This window comes from Pseudorasbora parva, chromosome 1 (genome assembly GCF_024679245.1).
Source record: "Pseudorasbora parva isolate DD20220531a chromosome 1, ASM2467924v1, whole genome shotgun sequence".
NCBI lineage: Eukaryota > Metazoa > Chordata > Actinopteri > Cypriniformes > Gobionidae > Pseudorasbora > Pseudorasbora parva.
In genome coordinates, this window is record NC_090172.1 from 13216404 (window position 1) to 13237444 (window position 21041).

The following is a 21041-nucleotide window of genomic DNA, read 5'->3' on the forward strand; positions in this document are numbered from 1 at the left end:
AAGCGGTAAAATCGGATATTCCCCAGTAAATGCGAGTCTTACGCTTTGAAAAAGGGATGGAGGCAAATGATGTCAACTCAGGTGGACACGAACTGCAATCAAGGGCTCTCCCCCTTATGAGAGAAATATTTTGCTGACCTTTAAAGATGTGTGGAAAAGTGCAGAAAGCAATACATTGAAAAATCATTTTGTCTGCGTCCATTGCATATTGCACTATTTTACTTAGATGTTTTAAGAACATCTTGGGCTGTTTCGCCAGTGTGCAGTGTAAATGCAAATATCGGATATGGGTCGCTTCCAAAAGATGATGTAAGTGGGTCGTCAAAAAAATATAGTCGGATATAGTCACCAAATCGGAATTGTGCATCAAGACCTGCAGTGTAAATGCGGGCACAGGAGGAGCCTAACAGTGGATCAGAGAGGCAAGCAATGGGGAAGGAGATCCGGTTGTGTTGTGGGCTGGACCTGACCAATGCTTACGGTTCAATACCACACAAGTTGGTCGAGACTACGTTAAACCGGCACTGTGTTCCCAGCTAGATCAAAGAACTCATCTTGTACTATTATAAAACTTCAGATTGAGTCACATCTGGGCCAGTAACATCAAGTTGGTGCCAGCTGGAGAAGGACATTATCACGGTATCACAGGGTGCACAATATCAGTCACTCTCTTTTCATCCTCATCTTTAAAATTATAGTTAAGGCTGCAGAGGTGGAGTGCAGAGGCCCTTTAGCAAGGTCTGGTGTTCAGCTGCAAACCAGTATTTATAGATTTCATAGAATTGTATAGATTTTTTTATTAACAAAAAAATTCACTAACTTCACCGTAACACATTGTAGTGTCACCAAATACAGTTCACACATGACTGCTGTTCTGCTGGTTATGTGCTTTTACATTATTTTTTTTATTATGAAAAACATTCAATAACCTTACTATTATTAAAAATATATTTAATAAATTTACTGTAACACATTTTAGTGTCACCAAATAAAGTACACACATCACTGCTGTCCTGCTGGTTAATGTGCTTTTGCATAATTTTTATGATTTTTTATTATGAAAAATATTCAGTAACCCCACTTTCATTAAAAATATATTCAATAAGTTGGAAAAGTTTGAAAAAATGTGTTTTTGCAGTGGTGTGAACTGAATTTTAGCGACAGCACAGTGCGTAACAGTAAAGTAACTGAATATTTTTCATAATAAAAACTTTATTATGAAAAAAACTCAAATTTGCAAAAGCATTTTTTGTGTCAAATTAAGTTTTGTAGTACAATCAGTTTGAGGACATTGATGTGTGAACACTACAGTGTGTAAAAGTGTGTATATATTTTTTAATAATATGAAGTTATTGAATGTTCTTGATAATAAATAATTAATAAAAATGTTGCAAAAACACATTTTCCCAAAATAAATTTTGTAGTAGGCTATAACCAGCAGGACAGCAGTGATGAGTGAACTGAATTTGGTGACACTACAGTGAGTTATATTGAAGTTATGTATGTTAACTGTACGTGCTTTTCGGGGTTTGCACTTTGAAGACGGTCCCTTCGGATCTATCTCTGCCGTCTGCCCAAAAACAATGTCAATGTCCACTGCAGAGGCTCGTTTTGAGGAAATGTATGGTCCTTGTCCTTACTTCGATCGACTGTGTTATTTCTGTAGTAACAATAACGTTTAGCTCACAAGTTTTTGATCTGGGAAATTAGAATTTGTGAATATGTTGCATACTGAACTGACAAAGTGAGATTTCAATAGCATTTTGACCACTGAACTACCGCTATGTTAAGTGTACCGCATATCTGTATCAGCAGTTGCAGCCGTTACAAGTTGGAAACAAGAGCAGTTGCAATACCGGGAACACTGGGCAGGATAGAGTGGTGAGTCATTCTATATTTAGGGGTACATTTTATGTCAGCCAAAATCAGGACATGCTGTGTCATAAATACACAGTATGCTGAATTTAGTATTATTCACAGTCCTTACCAAGATTTGCATCTCAAGGGATATGTCTCTATTTTTCGGATGGTTTAGTTCACATTTATGACATAAAAAAAACACAACACAGTTGACAGACCAAGTAATACAGCTGACAGACAAAGTAACACAGTTGACAGGAGTAACACCAATGAAAGTACACATTAGAAGGAAAAGAGAAAACTCTCTTTAGAAGTATAACTTTCTTTTTTTAATTCAACAAAAAATAAGTACAAGCAATTAATACAATTTAAATTGAATTGTCAACCATGTGACTCCTTGTCACAATTGATGGGTGGGTAACACAGTTGACAGGTAACACAGTTGATATTTCGGGTATTTTTGGGTCTTGTGCAAACTGCTGGCCTTGGATTAGTTGGTAGTTGGCCTAGATTAATTTATGTTTTTATATTCTTTCTCTACACATTTATAAATATAATATTATATAAATGAATACATATAAAATATAAATAAATATAGCATCATGCGCTGCGTGTAGGGTACCAAGTGCTGAGGGAGGCACCACGAGAATTATCTCAGCACCCCCGGTCAACAAATACGTGAACGTGAAACCCGCGGGAATCATAAAGTAATGATGCGTAGGGCATCAAGACGGCCAGCGGCGGTACTGGACGCAAGTTTACCATAACATGTTGATAACACAGTTGACAGTCAATTAATATGTGCAGACAATAATATAGATCATATATTGAACAGGAGAAATTATAATCTACAACACTGTTTTCAAATTTACCTCCAAAATAAAGGAACGACAATTTGATGTCGGACAAGTGACTATTATGGAAGCCTGTGTGTAGCAATATTCAATTTGCAATGCAATATGGCAATGTATTTCAGTATTTAAATAAAATTTTCCATACCATGTGTGCAACATTTGGAGCAAAATGATAATTCAAATTGAATAATATAATTTACATTAGCTATTTCCTACACTGATTTTAAAATATCATTTAAACATATATTTGAATGCTTTTTTAAGTTGCAAAATTAAAATGATGTGTGATATATGTGTTTAACATGTTTAAGCAAAAATTGTAGCAAAATGATTATTTAAATGTTATTTATCTTAATTGCATTTACACTCCCAGTTAAGATACTTGCGATGGCATTTTCATTATATGTCCCACAATGAATGTAGCAAAATTGATTGTGGAATTGAAAATGCAATACGAGCCAATCTCAAGTCTCTGCCTCCGCCCTGTCAATCACCGCATCAAGGCGGGGCCAGGTGTTTGAAACATGGCGACAGCAGAGCTATTCGAGCGAGGCGTTTACTGCCAGATGAAGAGGAGCAAGAACACAGAAAGGATTGTGTGCGTCTGTCAGTCACTGTTCTGTTAGACCAGTACGTTTTAGAACGTCGTAGAGAACGCACCTGGTCACGTGTCTGCTGAAGTGAGCTGTGGTTACACAGATTATTTTACTCTCAAATAATCTTAGACAAGCTGCCGATGATTATTTTTTGATATATCCGTATGGTTGTATTTTTTCCTCTCTTTTTATCATTCTGATTGTTTTTTAATGCATACATTATATTAAAGGTGCACTATGCAACTTTCCGTCCACTAGAGGTCGCCTATTCAAAACAAATGCGTAGTTTGATGACGCAAAGTTTGAGCTCAGTATCTTGGGACATGTGGGGCCTGTACCATGATGGTAGTTTAACAAACTCAGGGTTAAAGGATTAGTTTCGAGTTGACAAAACCAAACCAATGTATTAAGGCTTTGTTGGTCCCATGATGCTGATCATCAGCTTTCTTTGTCAACTCAGGCTTTGATCCTGAGTTCAGGAGTTTAGCTGTGACATCAGCAGTGAACAGCCAATCACACGCTGTGGAACTGAGATTCACTTCTCGTGAGACAATGAGTGAGATTAATTTCTCTCTTCTGCAGAATATTGCATGATTGAAAAATATTAAGAATTAAAAATTAAAAAAAAATACACAGCAAGAAGAAAAGCTGTTTATGAAAGAGGACAACTTAAAGAAAAAAAAATAGTACGTCAATGCAAGTAAAAGTTATGAAGTTAGTTTAGTTGGTATAGAGAACATTGAACATTTAAGCTCAGTACGCTTCTTTTTTTAATAGGCTAGTTTTATTTATTGATTTTAAAGCTTATTCATGACTTTATGCAAGTGATGTTATTTATATGACTTGTGTATTAATTTTAACAATGTGCCTATTAATGATTGATTAACTAAAATGATAAATATGTAATTGATTAAAGGTATAATAATTACATAAATTATATCTAAATCATTCAAAATTAATATTTTTTATAAATAAGCATTGTTAAAAGCCAGACGCTTTAGTCTTTAAAAACCATTTGCTATGCAGTGACCTTTAATTTGGAGTAGAAACAGGGGGAGTGACTTTATTGCATCAGAGGTACTCACAGCTGATAGGTCCAATTTCAGATTGAGCCCTCTAATCCAGAACATAACCTGCCCCAGAGCAGGTTAGCTGTGGAGCATAAGTTACTATGGCGATGAACACAGCTAAAAGCCAAACCACTTTAATGGTACCTAAAACCCAGGATTGGCACAAACTAAGCTTAAACAAATCTGGCTAGCCAGCTAAACCAGCTTCATGGTACAGGCCCGTGGTCTTCACCTCACAGCCGGTGGAAAATAGGACTCAATCACGTTCCTGCATGTGGTTATAACGTTACTGTAGTATGAAGCAGACCAGGACCGAGTGTTGTGGATCTGAGCACGGCCGCTGGAGCGATTGTTACACAAATACCCATCTCGCGAGCACCGGGACTTTTATTATGACGGGACGGGACACATTCGCCGGGTGCCTGCACTATTTCCGCTCTTTCGGTTATGATTATGAGGTAATGCAGCTCTGTTTATCATATTAGATACATTTAAGTGTGTTGAAAATGATGTTATGACGTTACTCCATTCATTTCTTCACTTGTTCACACTGCTAAGAGTAAAGCAATTCTGCCAAATAAAACCCGAAACCGAGGGCAGCGCAGATATGATGCAATTGACAGGCGACTTCCTCAGACGCTATGCTGAAACGTCCCGGTCCTTAGTTAAAATAGCAATTTTCTCACATTTTACAAATAGTTGGAAACATTTGGGATATTTTAGGTACTCAACTGAACAAAATATATAACACTGGCCTAGTGGTTTTTGGATATTTTTCTGCAAAAATACTACATAGTGCACCTTTAATAAAAAAATGTGTTGTCCATCTCGATCACTACGTGTTCTTTAACCCACTGTCTGGTGGAGATAAGTGCAAGACATAATTATAAACTATACACTGTCTACTTTTATTTGTGTACACTCAAAATAACAACAAAGGCTGTGGATTCAGTCTTCATTTAAAAAATGTATGTTGTTTTTAAAAAAGTTTCTAATTTCAAAAGCATTTCTAAATTCAGTTTATATTTCCAACAAACGAAATCTCAAGCCAAAATAACGAAATGTAAAAATAATAATAATAATAAAAATAAAAGAGTTACCACCATGGAAATTCAGACATTTCACTTTTCTAATTTTAATTAATGCTTGAATAACACACCTATGTCTCCTTTCCATTAAAAATAATGGCTAGTGCGGTGTGAGGCAGGTTGATGGTGCTCACAACGGCACTCGCAATCGAAATGGGCTCTACAATCTAAACAAAAACAAAACAAAAAATGCAGTTTGTATTACCTTACATCTCTCCGCAAAATGAATATAAATCCAATCTTCAATTCTTGCGCTATATGCACATTTAACAGAGATCATATAACTTAGATGTGAAAGGTGGGTTTATACATCACCAGAGTTGTTTTTGGGAATATAAATTATTATTATTATTATTATTATTATTATTATTAGGCCGAGATGGACTAGGCTACATATTATTTAAATAAAATGTATGCATTAAACAACAATCAGAATGGTTAAAAGAGAGGGGGAAAACCATAATGATGTAGCAAACAATAACCATGGGCAGCTTGTCTAAGATTATTTGAGAGTAAAATAATCTGTGTAACCATAGCTCACTTCAGCAGACACATGACCATCCTCATGGTTATCTGCAAGACGTTCTAACCATAAATATCTATGGTTCTAAAACATACTGGTCTAACACAAAACAGTGACTGGCAGACGCGCGCAATCATTTCTGTGTTCTTGCTCCTTTTTATCTTGCAGTAAACATCTCGCTCTAATACACTCTAAAAAAATACTGGGTTAAAAACAACCCAAGTTGGGTTGGAAATGGACAAACACAGAAATTGGGTTGTTTGAACCCTAGTAAATGGACCCATTCAAACAACCCGATTTCTGGGTTGGTCCATTTTCAACCCAACTTGGGTTGCTTTTAACCCAGCATTTTTTAGCCGCCTTGATGCGGTGATTGACAGGGCGGAGGCAGAGACTTGATCGGCTCGTATTGCATGTTCAATTCCACATTGAATTTTGCTACATTCATTGTGGGACATATAATGAAAAAGCAATTGCAAGTATCTTAACTGGGAGTGCAATTAAGATAAATAACATTTAAATGATCATTTTACTAAAATCTTTACTTGAACATGTTAAACACATCTAATAATTTATGTAATACATTTGTAATTGTTTAAATGATATGTTAAAACCAGTGTAGGAAATAGCAAATGTATATTATTCAATTTGAATTATCATTTTGCTCCAAATGTTGCACACGTGGGATGGAAAATGTAAATTTAAATACGGAAATACATTGCCATTTTGCATATTGCATTGCCATTTTGCATATTGCATTGCAAATTGAATATTGCTACACATAAGCTTCCATATTAACAAACCATTACTGATTTATAGGGGGTTTTATAAGGTTGACACTGATTTCTCGGACACACACAAAATGGATAATATAATGTAGATGCATGAGCAAAATATTTTTTAAAACACCTTTCTCATAATTGAATGATTATTTTGGACAAATATTTATAAGAGAAACATGCATTTTAGTGCTAATCTGAAGATCAAACCCTCACATTTACTAAATCAGACAGCACAAAAACAGCAAATTCAAGTATAAAATGACATTTTAGCAAGATAAAAGATAGCTAAGCCTATATCTGTTAGATTTTTGTATTAAATTAATAAGAAATGTCCCCTGATATAAAAGCAATCATTGCAAAGTTAATGAAAAATATGTCGACTTGATCATTTGAGTGCACGGACATGAAATGTAGGCTACCCCTAATTATAAACTGATCGACTCTGGTGTCAAATAACAGCTGCGCAAGATCTGCAATTTCAAATGTAATATCAAATAGAAATAGCTCTTGCAATTGCATGTGGCTACTTTTTACAGTGGGAAGTAAACGCTAACGTGAATCTTTGCGCCTTATGTTCATATTCTGGGCACTTCTACTGATTTCAATATTGTCCATAGGCTACGTTTGCGTAACATTTTAGTTTTAAATGATGTCTTACCACTTCGATTACGGTGCCGTAGCGTATGTTTGGCAAGTGAACTGAAAAGTGGTTTTCCCTGCATGGTTGTTTTAAAACATTTCACGGGCTTTTCCATTCCAATACACTGGGCTATACTTTCCCATTTTGTTTAACCTTGTTTAACCTACTTTTCCATTTTGTTTAACCTTGTTTACTTTTCCATTTTTGTTAAATGCGATCGTCTCGCTGCCAAAAAAAAAAAAAAAAAAAAGGTAAAATGTCAAAAGTTCTTTAAAACGCGTCGTGTGAACTTCCCACCAAAAACAAACAACAACCCCCCCCCCAAAAAAAAACAAACAAACACCCCCCCCCCCCCCAATAAAAAAAAAAATTGGGGAGTGAATATCAGTGCTCCATTTCAGAAATCTGTCACCTTTACATGAGGACTGCACAAATTTCACAAGGAAGTGTGCTACCACGGCTGCCACTCACACTCCAGTCCAGCTGGTAGCGGTAACGTAATTCACCAAACTGGTTTGCCAACCGCGAATAAAGCAGAAGAAGAAGAAGTGCAATTTTCCCACATGTGATGGAAATGACACGCGGATAATTGATTTAATCCAAACTGCGTATCTTTTTGTGGATATTTTTTTAAATGGGCAGGTGAAATGAGAGAATAGCCAAAAGCATCGTGAAAACAGGTGAGCAGATAAACTAAACGCTGACTTTCCTTCAAATGACCTTTCTTTCTTTAGATAGAAAACTTTAGTAGTGTTAACTCATTGATTGCGATTACCAATCTTGAAATTACACCATGGTCACCATCATCATTGTCGTCATCTCACACTCTCCCTCTCTCTATGAGTGAATTGAATTTGCTCTTGTGTATTTTAGTAATTTATGACATGACCAGCTGGAGGGAACAGAGAAGCTTTTGTCTCACACACACACACACACACACACACACACACACACACACACACACACACACACACACACGACACAATGATGGAAATTATGGATTACTGGAAGAAAAAGCAAGGACTGTAATAATATACATAAACTAATTAGCGCCGTAGCAAGTAGCCTACGCACCGATCAGTTGGTCAGTCATCTGGATTTTCAGATACATTTTTTTTTTACTCCATAGCATTCGTTACGTCTTCTTTTTATATATTTAAAAAACAAATTATTGTATTATTATTGCAAAGAAGAACCCACTGCTTTTGAAAAAAGAGGTCAGGGTTAAAAAACAAACCAGTTTGGGCGGTGTTACGTCGTTTCCAGTTGAAGTGTTCCAGACTAAAGACTAAAACGGTTATTGGTTATTATGCGTCATTGATTGAACGACGTCATGTTAACGTTACATCCTGTGTGAAATAATCATTCAACAATGAAAAGATAATTGTTGTTTTTGTCAATATTTTTGACACAGTTCGTGTCAGCCCTATATGCATTTAAATGAAATGTAATTATCTTGAATATTTAAAAAAATAATAATAATATTTTTTGGCAACAAAATATGTAATTTAAAGCAGATAAGAGTTGAGACTTCTGGTAAATGGCAATAATTTGAAAATGGTAAAATATTGGCCTGGCGGATTTGGCCAATAGGAATCATTTGAATGACCATAAATAAGTTTGAATATGCAAACAGGTTATTTACTACATGACTGAAGTGTTGCGTTTAGATGCAGGTTATCAAAGCATTTATTCATCTGCCTTTTCTGAAGAAGGGGTGGACAGGATGGAAATGGAAAGACCTGTTTGTTAAATTTGTTTGGAGGTTTGCTGAAGACCGAGAGGCTTGATGCTGAAATGGAGCATCGATCAGACAAATACAGCAAATTACAGCACATTCTGAGGGTGGTGATGTTCTGGGGATTATATTTCCATAATAACACATCAGAATATGAACGTTATCACCTCACATCCGTTCTGTTTCAGTGCCAAAGCTTGCATTTAAAATCCCCCCAAGAGCGCGTTTGCTCAGAGATATAAATGCCACTCAGGTAATAAGACAATCATTCCATCATTATCAGCTAACAGTTAAAAATACTTATTATAATGTGTTCACGACACAACTCATGTCGGGACACGGCAGAATCAGATCAATGACTTTATAACTCGCAATTGCGACTTTATATCTCAGAATTCTGTCTTTATATCACGCAATTGTGAGAAAAAAAGTCAGTAGCAGTATTAACATTAAGTGACATGGCATCTGACGCACAGGAGCCAATGGCACATGTCGCGACACACGCAGTGGCACTTCCGGTTCTCATTGGCATATGTCAGTGGATAGTGACATGTGTCACTGACACTGTCACGAAACGCTGACACTGGCAGTGACACTGAGTCGCGGAACATGTCGCTGTATGTGACACTCACTGGCAGATGAGCTGAACAACTATACTCACGTAATTGTGGCACAAAAGCCAAAATAAATATCCTATTTTCGTGACTTTTTTCCCCTCTTAAATAAATGTTAATCTAACTTGTTAAATTTTGGTGCCAATGTTGTTGATCACTAGGGATGGGACGATACACTTAAACTCACGATACGATGCACCTCGATATGCCAGGGTTACGATACGATACGTCACGATACGATATCAAAATATTTTTTTTATTTTTTTTTACCACCAAAGTAATGTACTTAAACGAACGGTAGGATTTTTCTCTTTTTTTGCATTTTTGTTCTATGTTGTTTAAAAAAATAGAAGAATTTTTAGAAGTCCGCGACCACATCTTAAACAGGGGTGCCAATAATTGTGGAGGGCACTGTAGGGCTGTCAATCGATTAAAATATTGAATCGCGATTAACTGCATGATTGTCATGAGTTAACTCGATTTTAAATCGCACCTTTTTAGCAATTGTAAATGTATCTTAAATTAAGTTTAAATTAAGTTTTTAATACTCTAATCAACATAGGTATGGACAAATATGCATGCTTTATGCAAATGTACATTTATTATTAGTGAAACCATACTTATTCAATAATAATCAATACAGTATGAAGACTAGACATATCAAAGGTCATAGATATGTTTATCTAAGAAATTGTTCTCTTAAGCCTAAACTTAAAAATAATGAGTAAGTAACTGTTAGTCATTTCTCTCATTTTAAGAATATAAAGGGAGTTTTTACACTGGCAGTTTAATTCAGAACAGGGCAAAGTTCGTATGAAAAATTGTTAATGTGTACCAGTGAGCGAACCAGAACCACACCATACCTGGAGGAGGTCCATATTACACGAGTAGGAATATAGTGCGGCCCCTTTAAGAGATCCGCATTTCCTGTTGAACTGCCGGTATTTTGCGCATGCGCGCCGAACTGGGCCGCGATTCACGTGGACAGTGTGAAGAACACGGACTCGGGAGCGCGCTTGTTCAGGAAAGTAACCTGTTCATTCGTTTTAGCCGATTGCCATGTATTTAGTTCAATAAAACAGGTGTACTGTAAGCGGTGATGGTGTTAATGATTTACCTCAGACATGAGCGAGAGTGAGCTGCAGTGCATAGCGCTCAGACTGCAGAGAATGTGCTCAGTGAAAAAACGCCCTTTTCTTTCTGGAGTCTAATAAAAGTTAAACAGAAAATATGGTAGTTTATGTAGGCAATAACTGCATTTTTGGTTTAGAATATTAATGCTAATGTCAACCCTTTTCTTTCCCTATTAATGTTTGCTGCTGCACCCCAACCTCATTCTACGCAAATCATGCAGCAGTGCCATCTATCTTTATTTCGCGATACATTTTTTTCGACCTCGATGAGTTTCGTCACGTTTTGTATCGCGATATTTTGTCAAACGATATTTCGTCCCATCCCTATTGATCACGCAAACTGCACGTCCTAGAAAACACGTACAAACCATCATAAGTCACTACAAATATCGCATTAACAGTCGCATCCGTTACTGTAGCAAAGCTTTAATTTTGCATCATGCTGCACTCTCTCCTCTAGGTGTCAGTATAGCCAGCGCAAAGATACACCATAACTTAAGACAGTTGAGAAACATCAACGGGTGGTGTATTTGACATTTTGTTTGCAAGTTTGACGGTAGCAAAAACAGTATCTGATAGTATCAGAGTCTGATATGTTAAGACAAATTTGTAAATACTTTATCAAATTTATTTTTTGCATACTTAGGCCTACTCAGTGATGGCTTTATATTTCACAGTGGCACATGCCACTCAGATACTGCTTGTCACAAACTAACACATATTACTAAATTTAACAAGTTAGATTAACATTTATTTAAGAGGGGAGAAAAAGTCATGAAAATAGGATATTTATTTTGGCTTTTGTGCCACAATTACGTGAGTATAGTTGTTCAGCTCATCTGCCAGTGAGTGTCACATACAGCGACATGTTCCGCGACTCAGTGTCACTGCCAGTGTCAGCATTTCGTGACAGTGTCAGTGACACATGCCAATGAGAACCGGAAGTGCCACCGCGGGTGTCGCGACACATGTCACTATCCACTGACATATGCCAATGAGAACCGGAAGTGCCACTGCGTGTGTCGCGACACATGTCACTATCCACTGACATATGCCAATGAGAACCGGAAGTGCCACTGCGTGTGTCGCGACACATGTCACTATCCACTGACATATGCCAATGAGAACCGGAAGTGCCACCGCGGGTGTCGCGACACATGTCACTATCCACTGACATATGCCAATGAGAACCGGAAGTGCCACTGCGTGTGTCGCGACACATGTCACTATCCACTGACATATGCCAATGAGAACCGGAAGTGCCACTGCGTGTGTCGCGACACATGTCACTATCCACTGACATATGCCAATGAGAACCGGAAGTGTCACTGCGTGTGTCGCGACATGTGCCATTGGCTCCTGTGCGTCAGATGCCATGTCACTTAATGTTAACACCGTCTCTCAAAAAAGTCAGAATTGTGACTTTACAACTCGCAATTGTGAGAAAAGAGTCAGAATTCGGAGATAAAAAGTTGCATTTTTTTTTTTTTTTTTTTGTGGCGGAAACGTGCTTCCGAAAATGTTTTTCAAAGTCAAAATATCTGTTATTTCTTCTTAGAGAGCCTGTTTAATTTAGTTTACCTATACTTGTTAATTAATGCATTAATTACCAAACATGTACTAACGTGAACTAACATGTATTAATGCTGCTGTATTCATGCATGAATCATTATGACTCATATCTTAATTAAAGCTGCTGTCCGTAACTTTTTTTGTGTTCAAGATTTACAAAAAAATATATAATGAGACTGTACAACATTAATCCATTTTCCAAACTGTGTTTTTGTCTTATCCTGAATAATTATAGTACACTTATAATAAGTATTTATATTGAGACTATTTCAGACCGGTCTGGTAGGTACTGCTGCGGAGGAGCACAGTCCCTGCGTGACTCGCCATAGACATAAACAGAGAGAAGTAGCTCCGGCTGCAATGTTCTTCCACAAGACGCATGCAGTTCTGTTTATTAACCACTAGAGTGCAAAAAGTTATGGACTGCAGCTTTAAGGATAGGTCCTCATTTGTTCATGATTAGTTCATATCTTAACCAATCATGATTTCATGTTGAATTAACTATTAATGTATTAATACATGATTATTCATGTCCTGTTATTGTAAAGTGTTATCGTTAATTCTTCAGTTCAATCTAAAATGGCACATGAGTTCCGGTAGAGATAGTAAAACACATTCTCCTTTTTTTTGCCAAATAAATGAAAAGCATGCCATCAATGTCTTCTTAACTTCTTGTCGTGACAGGCCTAATCAGACCACAAGAGGCATGATCAACGAGCATCGATCCATCTTTCTCTAGCTGTCATTGTGTTAAACCTGCCAATAGCGTGCCAGGTGGATAAATCTGTTTGTTCCCGCAAACGTGTGACAGAAGCAGGTAGGGCTGAGCGATATGGAGAAAATTTAATATCTCGATTTTCATGTCAGATATCTCGATATCGATACAATACAATATGACTACTTGTTCGGTGAAAACCAAGCATTTCTCAGAAAAATAAAAAGATTATAATACAAAAAAATGTGGAAAGTATAGTTTTATTTTCAAGAACAAAAACAGAAAAGTATTGTTTTTAAGCCTTTGGCACGTACGATCACACAGGTGTAATCAGTCTACGCTGGTCCCTGGAGCGTATGATCAAGTGCATCACGATCAACTGCTAAATCCAAATGTTGAATTTAGCCAGAGACAGGCACGCTCAGAGCTGTCATATATCACACCATTTCAGTGTTTTCAACCACATACTGTTTATTTTAGGTTTCAAACATATAAATTCACATAAGTACAAAAAAAAAATGCATTTAGAGTTTGTAAAGTACACACTGATGTCTACGAAAGAGGTAATAATAATCCTTTCCATTATACTTCGACACGTTTTATTCATATCAGATACACATTGTCTAAGTAACTTCAATGTTTACTCTATTCTATTCCCAGTTCACCAGCCACTTACTTTTAAGTATTTCGGGAGAAGTGGATGAATTCACGTGTTGTAAACAAAGAGGTTGAGTCCAACAGATCCGATTCTCTGAACTGCTCTGCGGCACAAACTAACACGGCGGTGCCCACCGCGCATACAGCTCAACTAACGCGATCGTTATAAAGGTGTTTAAACAACAATATACCTCCACTTGCATGTATTTGACAATCTGAATATCAGATATTTCATGCCATAGCTAACACATTTGTGAAATATTCTGAATAAAAAAAGGAAAAATTATATAAAAGATCATCATTCATTCAGCGCTGTTGCTGCTGTGGTGCATCACGTGAAAAGCAGTGACGCGTCACCATGGAAACACCCCCCCCCCCCTCACAATATAGTTCCCACGTCCCTGGTAGTGTGTGCGCGCTGGCTTTAGGGCACGGGTAAAACTGCTGTTTTTTGTGACTGCCAGAGTTGTCTGAGTTGTATTCCGGGGCGAGTGCGGAGAGGGGAAATCCATATAGTCTATATCGTTGCTTTTTTCGATAGTAATATCTTGAAAGTTCATATCTAGATAAAGATACGATAACGATATATCGTTCAGCCCTAGAAGCAGGATAAATTATATACAGGTTTCCAGCGTGAGCTGCAGGGCGAAATCAAATCGCTGGCAGATCAGGCCGGGTTTACCCAGTCTAGCATTTCATTGTTGTTTTATTGAATTTATTATTTATTGATCAATTTCATTTTGAGTACTTTGTTCCTCAATACTCTAGTTTACTGACAACCTTTTAATCCAGTCAGTGATGCTACTACTAAATCTCGTACAGACCAGTCACTAAAGGGTTAATTGGCATTCAGCTAAATTCCGAGTATCACTTCCCTCATGTGTGTGTAATGGTTTGGATAAACTATTTGTGTGTCATTTCTTTGTCTCTTGTGAAGATAATTTGAGCTGCATTGCTGTTGGTAATAAATGGCCTGGCTTTCACAGTGATTCTTTGTTTCCATCCATTACTGAGTTAAATGGAAAGGAAAACCCTCCAGGATACCACCCCCAACCCTCATGATTCAAGCTGCTCTTTGTGAAAACAGTACAGCAGTGCTTTTTTTAAAGTTGTACCTATTACAAAAATAATATACATATAAAACGTACTTCAGTGTAAACTAAATTTAATGTGGTCGGACATTGTGTATTAATTACATATAAAGGGTTAGTTCACCCAAAAATGAAATTGATATCATTAATGACTCACCCTAATGTCGTTCCACACCCGTAAGACCTCCGTTCATCATCTGAACAGTTTAAGATATTTTATATTTAGTCCCAGAGCATATGCAGTCTATGCACACTATACTGTCCATGTCCAGAAAGGGAATAAAAACATCATCAAAGTAGTCCATATGTGACATCAGTTGGTTGATTAGAATCTCTTGACGCTTTCGAAAATACATTTTGGTCCAAAAATTGCGAGAACTATGACTTTATTCAGCATTGTCTTCTCTTCCGTGTTTGTTTTCAAACCTCAAATAAAGATTTAAATGTGTTGATTCATGATTTGGATCACCATTGTCACGTGATTTCAGCAGTTTGACATGCAATCCAAATTATGAATCATAGGGTGAGACATAAATTAAATTTTTGGGTGAACAAACCCTTTAAAAAAATAATTTATTTATTTATTTATTTTGGCATAACAGTTGACTAAAACAATTGAGTTTTAGTACTGCGATTCATATTGGATTGTGACACCCCTAATCATTTGTGTGATCTGTCTTATGAAGGGTTTGGGACTAGTGAGTCATGTTCACGTGACTGAAGATGGTGTCAGAGCAGAGGTGTCAAGTTGTACTCTGTTGTTTCCTTTGCTACAGTTTAGAGCATTACTGCACCAAACACTGCAATAGTACTTACTCGTGCATAAGTTATTGTTGGTGAAATGTATAAAATGTAGAGCCTTCAAACTGCTGGTGTAAAATCTCAGTTTGTTCAAAATTAGTAGAATTGTGACTAATATGATACAGTACAGTTTTATAATGACTTAAGGGACAGTAAATTGTTTTTATGGTGAACTCTCTCTTTAAGTGGCCTTTTATTTCTTTAATATCATCATCTACTAAAAACTGTACTTGTCTTGTAGAATCTACAAGACAAGTACAGTTTTTAAAAATGATAAACTTTTGACAGTGTTCAAGTGCACATTCAATTCAATTGTGCACTTTTTTCCCCGTCACTTGTTCTTAACTGTTTTCCTTTTTTACGTAATCTAAACATCCTCTAACTAAACATCCCAAAAATCCTTGAACACAATGGTTTATTCCTGTGTTTACGTGTGAGAGTAAAACCTGCTCTGACGTGCCATGAGCGCTTGCTCCTCCTCCATCTCTGTTCCTCAGTTCTCACAGAAGTGGCGTGTTTGTTCACGTGCAGTCTTTTGTTTGGATAAACTGTAGCTAATGAAATCATGTACAAATGTCTTTCGTTTGAAATGAGTATTTTGTGGAGGGACGGACCACTGTATGCTGCCTAAATATTTTCAGATTCTGTATGTGATGTAAATGAAGGTAAAGAATGCTTATGAATATGTTTATTTTCTACCTATTTCTAGTGTTGATGATTGCCAAAAGCTGTTTTTTAGATTAACGTTAACATATGGTTTGGTTTAGATTGACGGGCGGATGTTGTGACTATTTAAAAAACCAACACTGCTGGAATCACTCAGACCTTTGCGTATTGAATGGAAACGCTGTTGGAGCTGAAGAAACATGCCATTTTGTAATGGAATGTAAAGCTTGAATTGTGTTTTCATGATTTTATGTTTTGATTTTTGAACAGCCAACTGTACATCATCATACAAAATGAACAAAAGAGAGGACACCCGGACACCTGAAGACCGGTAGGTTTCTTTTGATTTAATTTCATATTTTTGCGTTCAACACCAGCTTGATTTAGGACTAAGTAAACCTCAATGGTATGTGATTTAAAAAAAACAGAGATTCAGTTTAATTGCTCTGAAAGCTCTTTAGTGAGTCAGCTAAATGGACAGATACAGACTTTTGTCAAGCTAATAGCTTCCCACAATTACCTCGGGTCACTTTTTTTTTTAAGTGAGCAACAAATAAGTTATATTTCTCATTTATTTGTAATTCAGATTGAGATAATTGCATTATATTATAATTTACATTATAATATTTATTATTTATATTATTATTTTGTTGTGAAATTAGAGTTGCCATGGTCTGTTAAAGTTTTCAATGTGTCCCAAGATCACCTTTCAAAGTAAAAAAATGAATGCAAATATACTGTGAGACTTGATTACTGTTTACTATCATGTTCTGTCTTCTGTCTAGCTGCTGCCTTGTCGCCGTCATATTCTTCATCCTTGGCCTGGGAACACTGTTGCCATGGAACTTCTTTATGACAGCATCTATGGTAATGGAATGTGGGAAACATTCCAAATTTAAACAGAATCAAACAGTAGTTTCTCAGAAAATCTTTTAGCCAAATCAGCTGGAACAACACATTTGTGTGCATTTTAAAGGACATTTCATTAGTCCGAGAGGAAAACCTCCCCCAGGTCATTGATTTTTTTTTTTTTTTTTTTTTTTTTCAATCCAAATTCCGCAACGAGTGTAGTTTGCTTATTGGCTAACAGCCAGGATTGAACTAATTAACCTGCTCAGGAGTTTTGTCCCATATTCCTACAATCACTATAATTATGATGTTATTACTGTGTTGTGGTTAAGCTGTCGTTAGTCTGATTTAAGATGTGGTCTTAAAAGTTTGTGGCCTCATTGGCTGCAAAATCAATCAGGTTTAACAAAACACTTTTGTAAACTGCACAAAAAAATTATTATATTTTTTTTGAACACCAAGGCTAGTCAATTTTCAGTACTCTAAACAGCTAAATGTTCTCCAGTCATCCACATGAAGAATAAAATATTTTATTTTGCATTAAAGCAGGATTTTCAAACACAGGAAACATTTCAAACAATACAAAACATTTACCATGACAACATTAATAACATTACAATTATAGTGATTGCAGGAATATGAGACAACTTATATTTTCTTTATTCTCTCTCTCTCTCTATATATATAATTATTTTTCAGACTAGCCAGATTGTGTGCTCTGCTGGTTACAGTGCTTACTTACTTATGTTTTTCTTATCTTGATTCTTTCAAATGATTTGATGAATTGTTATACTTGTGTTATTTACTATGTTTAAATCACACACACACACACACACACACACACACATACACACACACACACACACACACACACACACACACATATACATACACATACACATATATACATACATATATACGTTGGTGGAAATGGCTGAAATTCACTGGGCAGACTGTAGTTTGGAAATGTTTTTTGTTGTTGTTTTTTTCACCGTTTAAGATACCTTAAGTTGTCCTCAGGTTAAGTGACGGATATGTGAACAGGGGTCATTTTGACAATGTTGTAATCTCAAAATCTGTTCAGTTTTTGCACATCATTGTCATGTGAACCCATGGGTGTCGGGGGCTAATTAAAAAGTTGGTGGGTCCAAATAGCAGCTAGTGAAAAATATTATAGGTGGGACATTTTTTTTGCGGGGGGTCTGGGGTTTCTCCCCCAGAAAATGTATTATTTCGTAGATGTGATTTCCTGCATTATGTTGCGTTTGAGGCCATATCCCTTGCCTATACCAATAAAAGTCCTCAAACCAGTCAATAACAATAGTCTAATAAAAAGACAATATTAATTTAACTGCCATAGACATCAACAGTTTCACAGGTAGCCTAATGGTAATTAAAAAAAGTTGCATGTTTATTATGCTCCTAACCAGATAGAAATAGTGCTGTTTACTAAACGATTGATTGGGCCAGACAAAATTACAGAAATCACGGAGTTATTTATCATGGCTATAGAGTAGGGGTAAGCTTTGATGCAAATCGATCAGAGAAAATAATGCTTTTTGTATGTTTCTGTCAATGGATACACGTGCTGGCTTCTCAGTAATACATTACAGCAACGATAATAAAAGAAAAACGTGGGCAAAAAGGCAATGCATGCTGTTCAATGCATGCGAGTGCTGCCGTATGTCCGAATATGACCAGTCATTTCACCGTCATCACCCGCGTGTAATGCCAGAAGACGCGAATTAGAACTTGCGCGCACTGTGAGAAGATCTGTCTCTTTAAACTCGTCCCAAAGCGCGCAAACGTCTCTTAGCGCGCAAATATTGAGTTATCTTTCAAGCCTTGTGCTTGAACGGAAAAACTCACACAGGAAGTATGTCTACATGTCCATCTTGATGAGTATCCAAGCAGACATAGTCTGTATATGCCTTAAGTCGAAAAAGACGACGCATATCTTTGCATTGGGTCTTAAAGGGGCAGTAGCCTTTACTGCTGTCTGTCAAACAAAAGATAAGGACACAACTCACTGCTCTTGATTGAATAGCTTGTGTAAGTTTAATAAGGATTAATTTTAATTTAAACAGTGAAATATGCAATTATTTTACATTTGATTACTTTATTCAATTTCTTTACCTAAAAACTAATGTTAGACCTACCTGAAAAGCATTGTTTATTTTTTTAGCATCTGTGCTGCTTGTATTTGTTCTTATTTTCTTTATTTTTATTTGACTGTTGTCCTTTTTTCCCTGAACACAGTAAATACAGAACCGTACCAAAACTGTGATACAAACTGAACCGTGAGCAATCTGTACCATTACACCCCTAGCGTAAAGTATGTGAGAGGGTAGCACACACATTCTGAAAGCCTTTGGCAGAATTCAGATGAGCTATTTTAATCTAGATTAAGATAGATAATAAAAAAAAAAAAAAAAAATCTATGCCCACCTCTTAATATATATCATCAAGAAATCCATATCTATTGACCTCTTAATCTGCCAGGCTATTATGTGTCAGAAGTAGGACAAGCTACAGTATATTTGTTTATATTGTAGTATTGAAAGTGATTGTTTAGTGTCTCTAAAATCTTTGATTTGTTTTTTTACAGTATTTCAACAACAGACTCAATACGTCTGAATGGAGGAATGGAACGATAACGACTAGGAAGGAGTATTATTTCAATAACTGGATGACTTTGCTTTCCCAGCTGCCTTTGCTGCTTTTCACTTTGCTCAACTCATTTCTCTATCAGCGGTGAGAATGTTATTTTGGAAAAAAAAATATTTGTTTCTTGTGCGCTTGACCTTAACACACAAACCACATGGACAGGACAAAAGACGCTGAAATGCACTCTAAATGTAACTCAAAGGGACAGCAACAATGGTGCAGTAATGTATTTTTTTATTTATAAAACTGTAAAGAATAAAACGATTCTCATTAACCAAGACAGCAAATACATTGTGAACTTTTGTTAGAAGATTTTTATATCACATCCACCAATAACTAGTAAAATAGTTTTAAATAAAATGACTACTACAAAATGTTTGAGACGAATTTTCATAAAAAAATGTATTAACCAAAAAAATTAAGTATCGTTCTGCCAGAATATATAGCCACTGAAATGTTTTTTTTTTTTATAGTTAAAATACAATAAATAAATTGTAAAGTTTAATATGCCAAACATTTACTGAAACCAGTAATACATACCAGATTATTTGTGTTTCAGGATCTCTGAGAGGATGAGGATAGCTGGCAGTTTAGTCTTCATCCTCATACTATTCATCCTCACTGCTGTCCTGGTGAAGGTCCCAATGGAGGAGGACAGGTTCTTCTCAGTCACCATGGCAACTATCTGGTTTATCAATTGTTAGTGATTTTGAAACCTCATATCATCATCACATATGCTTAAAGATTTCTATTTCAATCCTGAAAAAAAATGCATCAAGGTTTCCACAAAAATATGAAGAAGCACCACTGTTTTCTTTTTCTTTTTTAAAACAAATAATCACTATAAGGATATACAATAATCATCAATTTAAAACTTAAATAATCATATTTAAGCATTTTATATTTTATATATACATTCACCTAAAGGATTATTAGGAACACCGTACTAATACTGTGTTTGACCCCATTTCGCCTTCAGAACTGCCTTAATTCTACGTGTCATTAATACGTGCTGAAAGCATTCTTTAGAAATGTTGGCCCATATTGATAGGATAGCATCTTGCAGTTGATGGAGATTTGTGGGATGCACGTCCAGGGCACGAAGCTCTTATTACACCACATCCC

At 36.3% G+C, this 21041-nt stretch overlaps 1 protein-coding gene across 5 annotated transcripts in view; it reads left to right on the forward strand.

Annotated features, from left to right (window-relative positions):
- Positions 1–1594: 1594 nt before the first annotated feature.
- Positions 1595–21041, forward strand: part of LOC137048623 (equilibrative nucleoside transporter 2) — a 47829-nt gene continuing 28382 nt past the window's right edge. The window contains exons 1-6 of one of the 5 annotated variants that reach the window (XM_067426915.1): positions 7864–8093; positions 13155–13287; positions 16671–16731; positions 17186–17267; positions 19858–20003; positions 20476–20615. In XM_067426915.1, coding sequence (XP_067283016.1) covers positions 16694–16731; positions 17186–17267; positions 19858–20003; positions 20476–20615 — 406 coding nt within the window. In that variant the 5' untranslated portion in view covers positions 7864–8093; positions 13155–13287; positions 16671–16693. Of the gene's footprint in view, positions 1882–7862; positions 8094–13154; positions 13288–16243; positions 16400–16670; positions 16732–17185; positions 17268–19857; positions 20004–20475; positions 20616–21041 lie in introns of those variants that run through there. The other 4 variants (XM_067426986.1, XM_067427143.1, XM_067426832.1 and 1 more) reach the window with 4 other exon arrangements.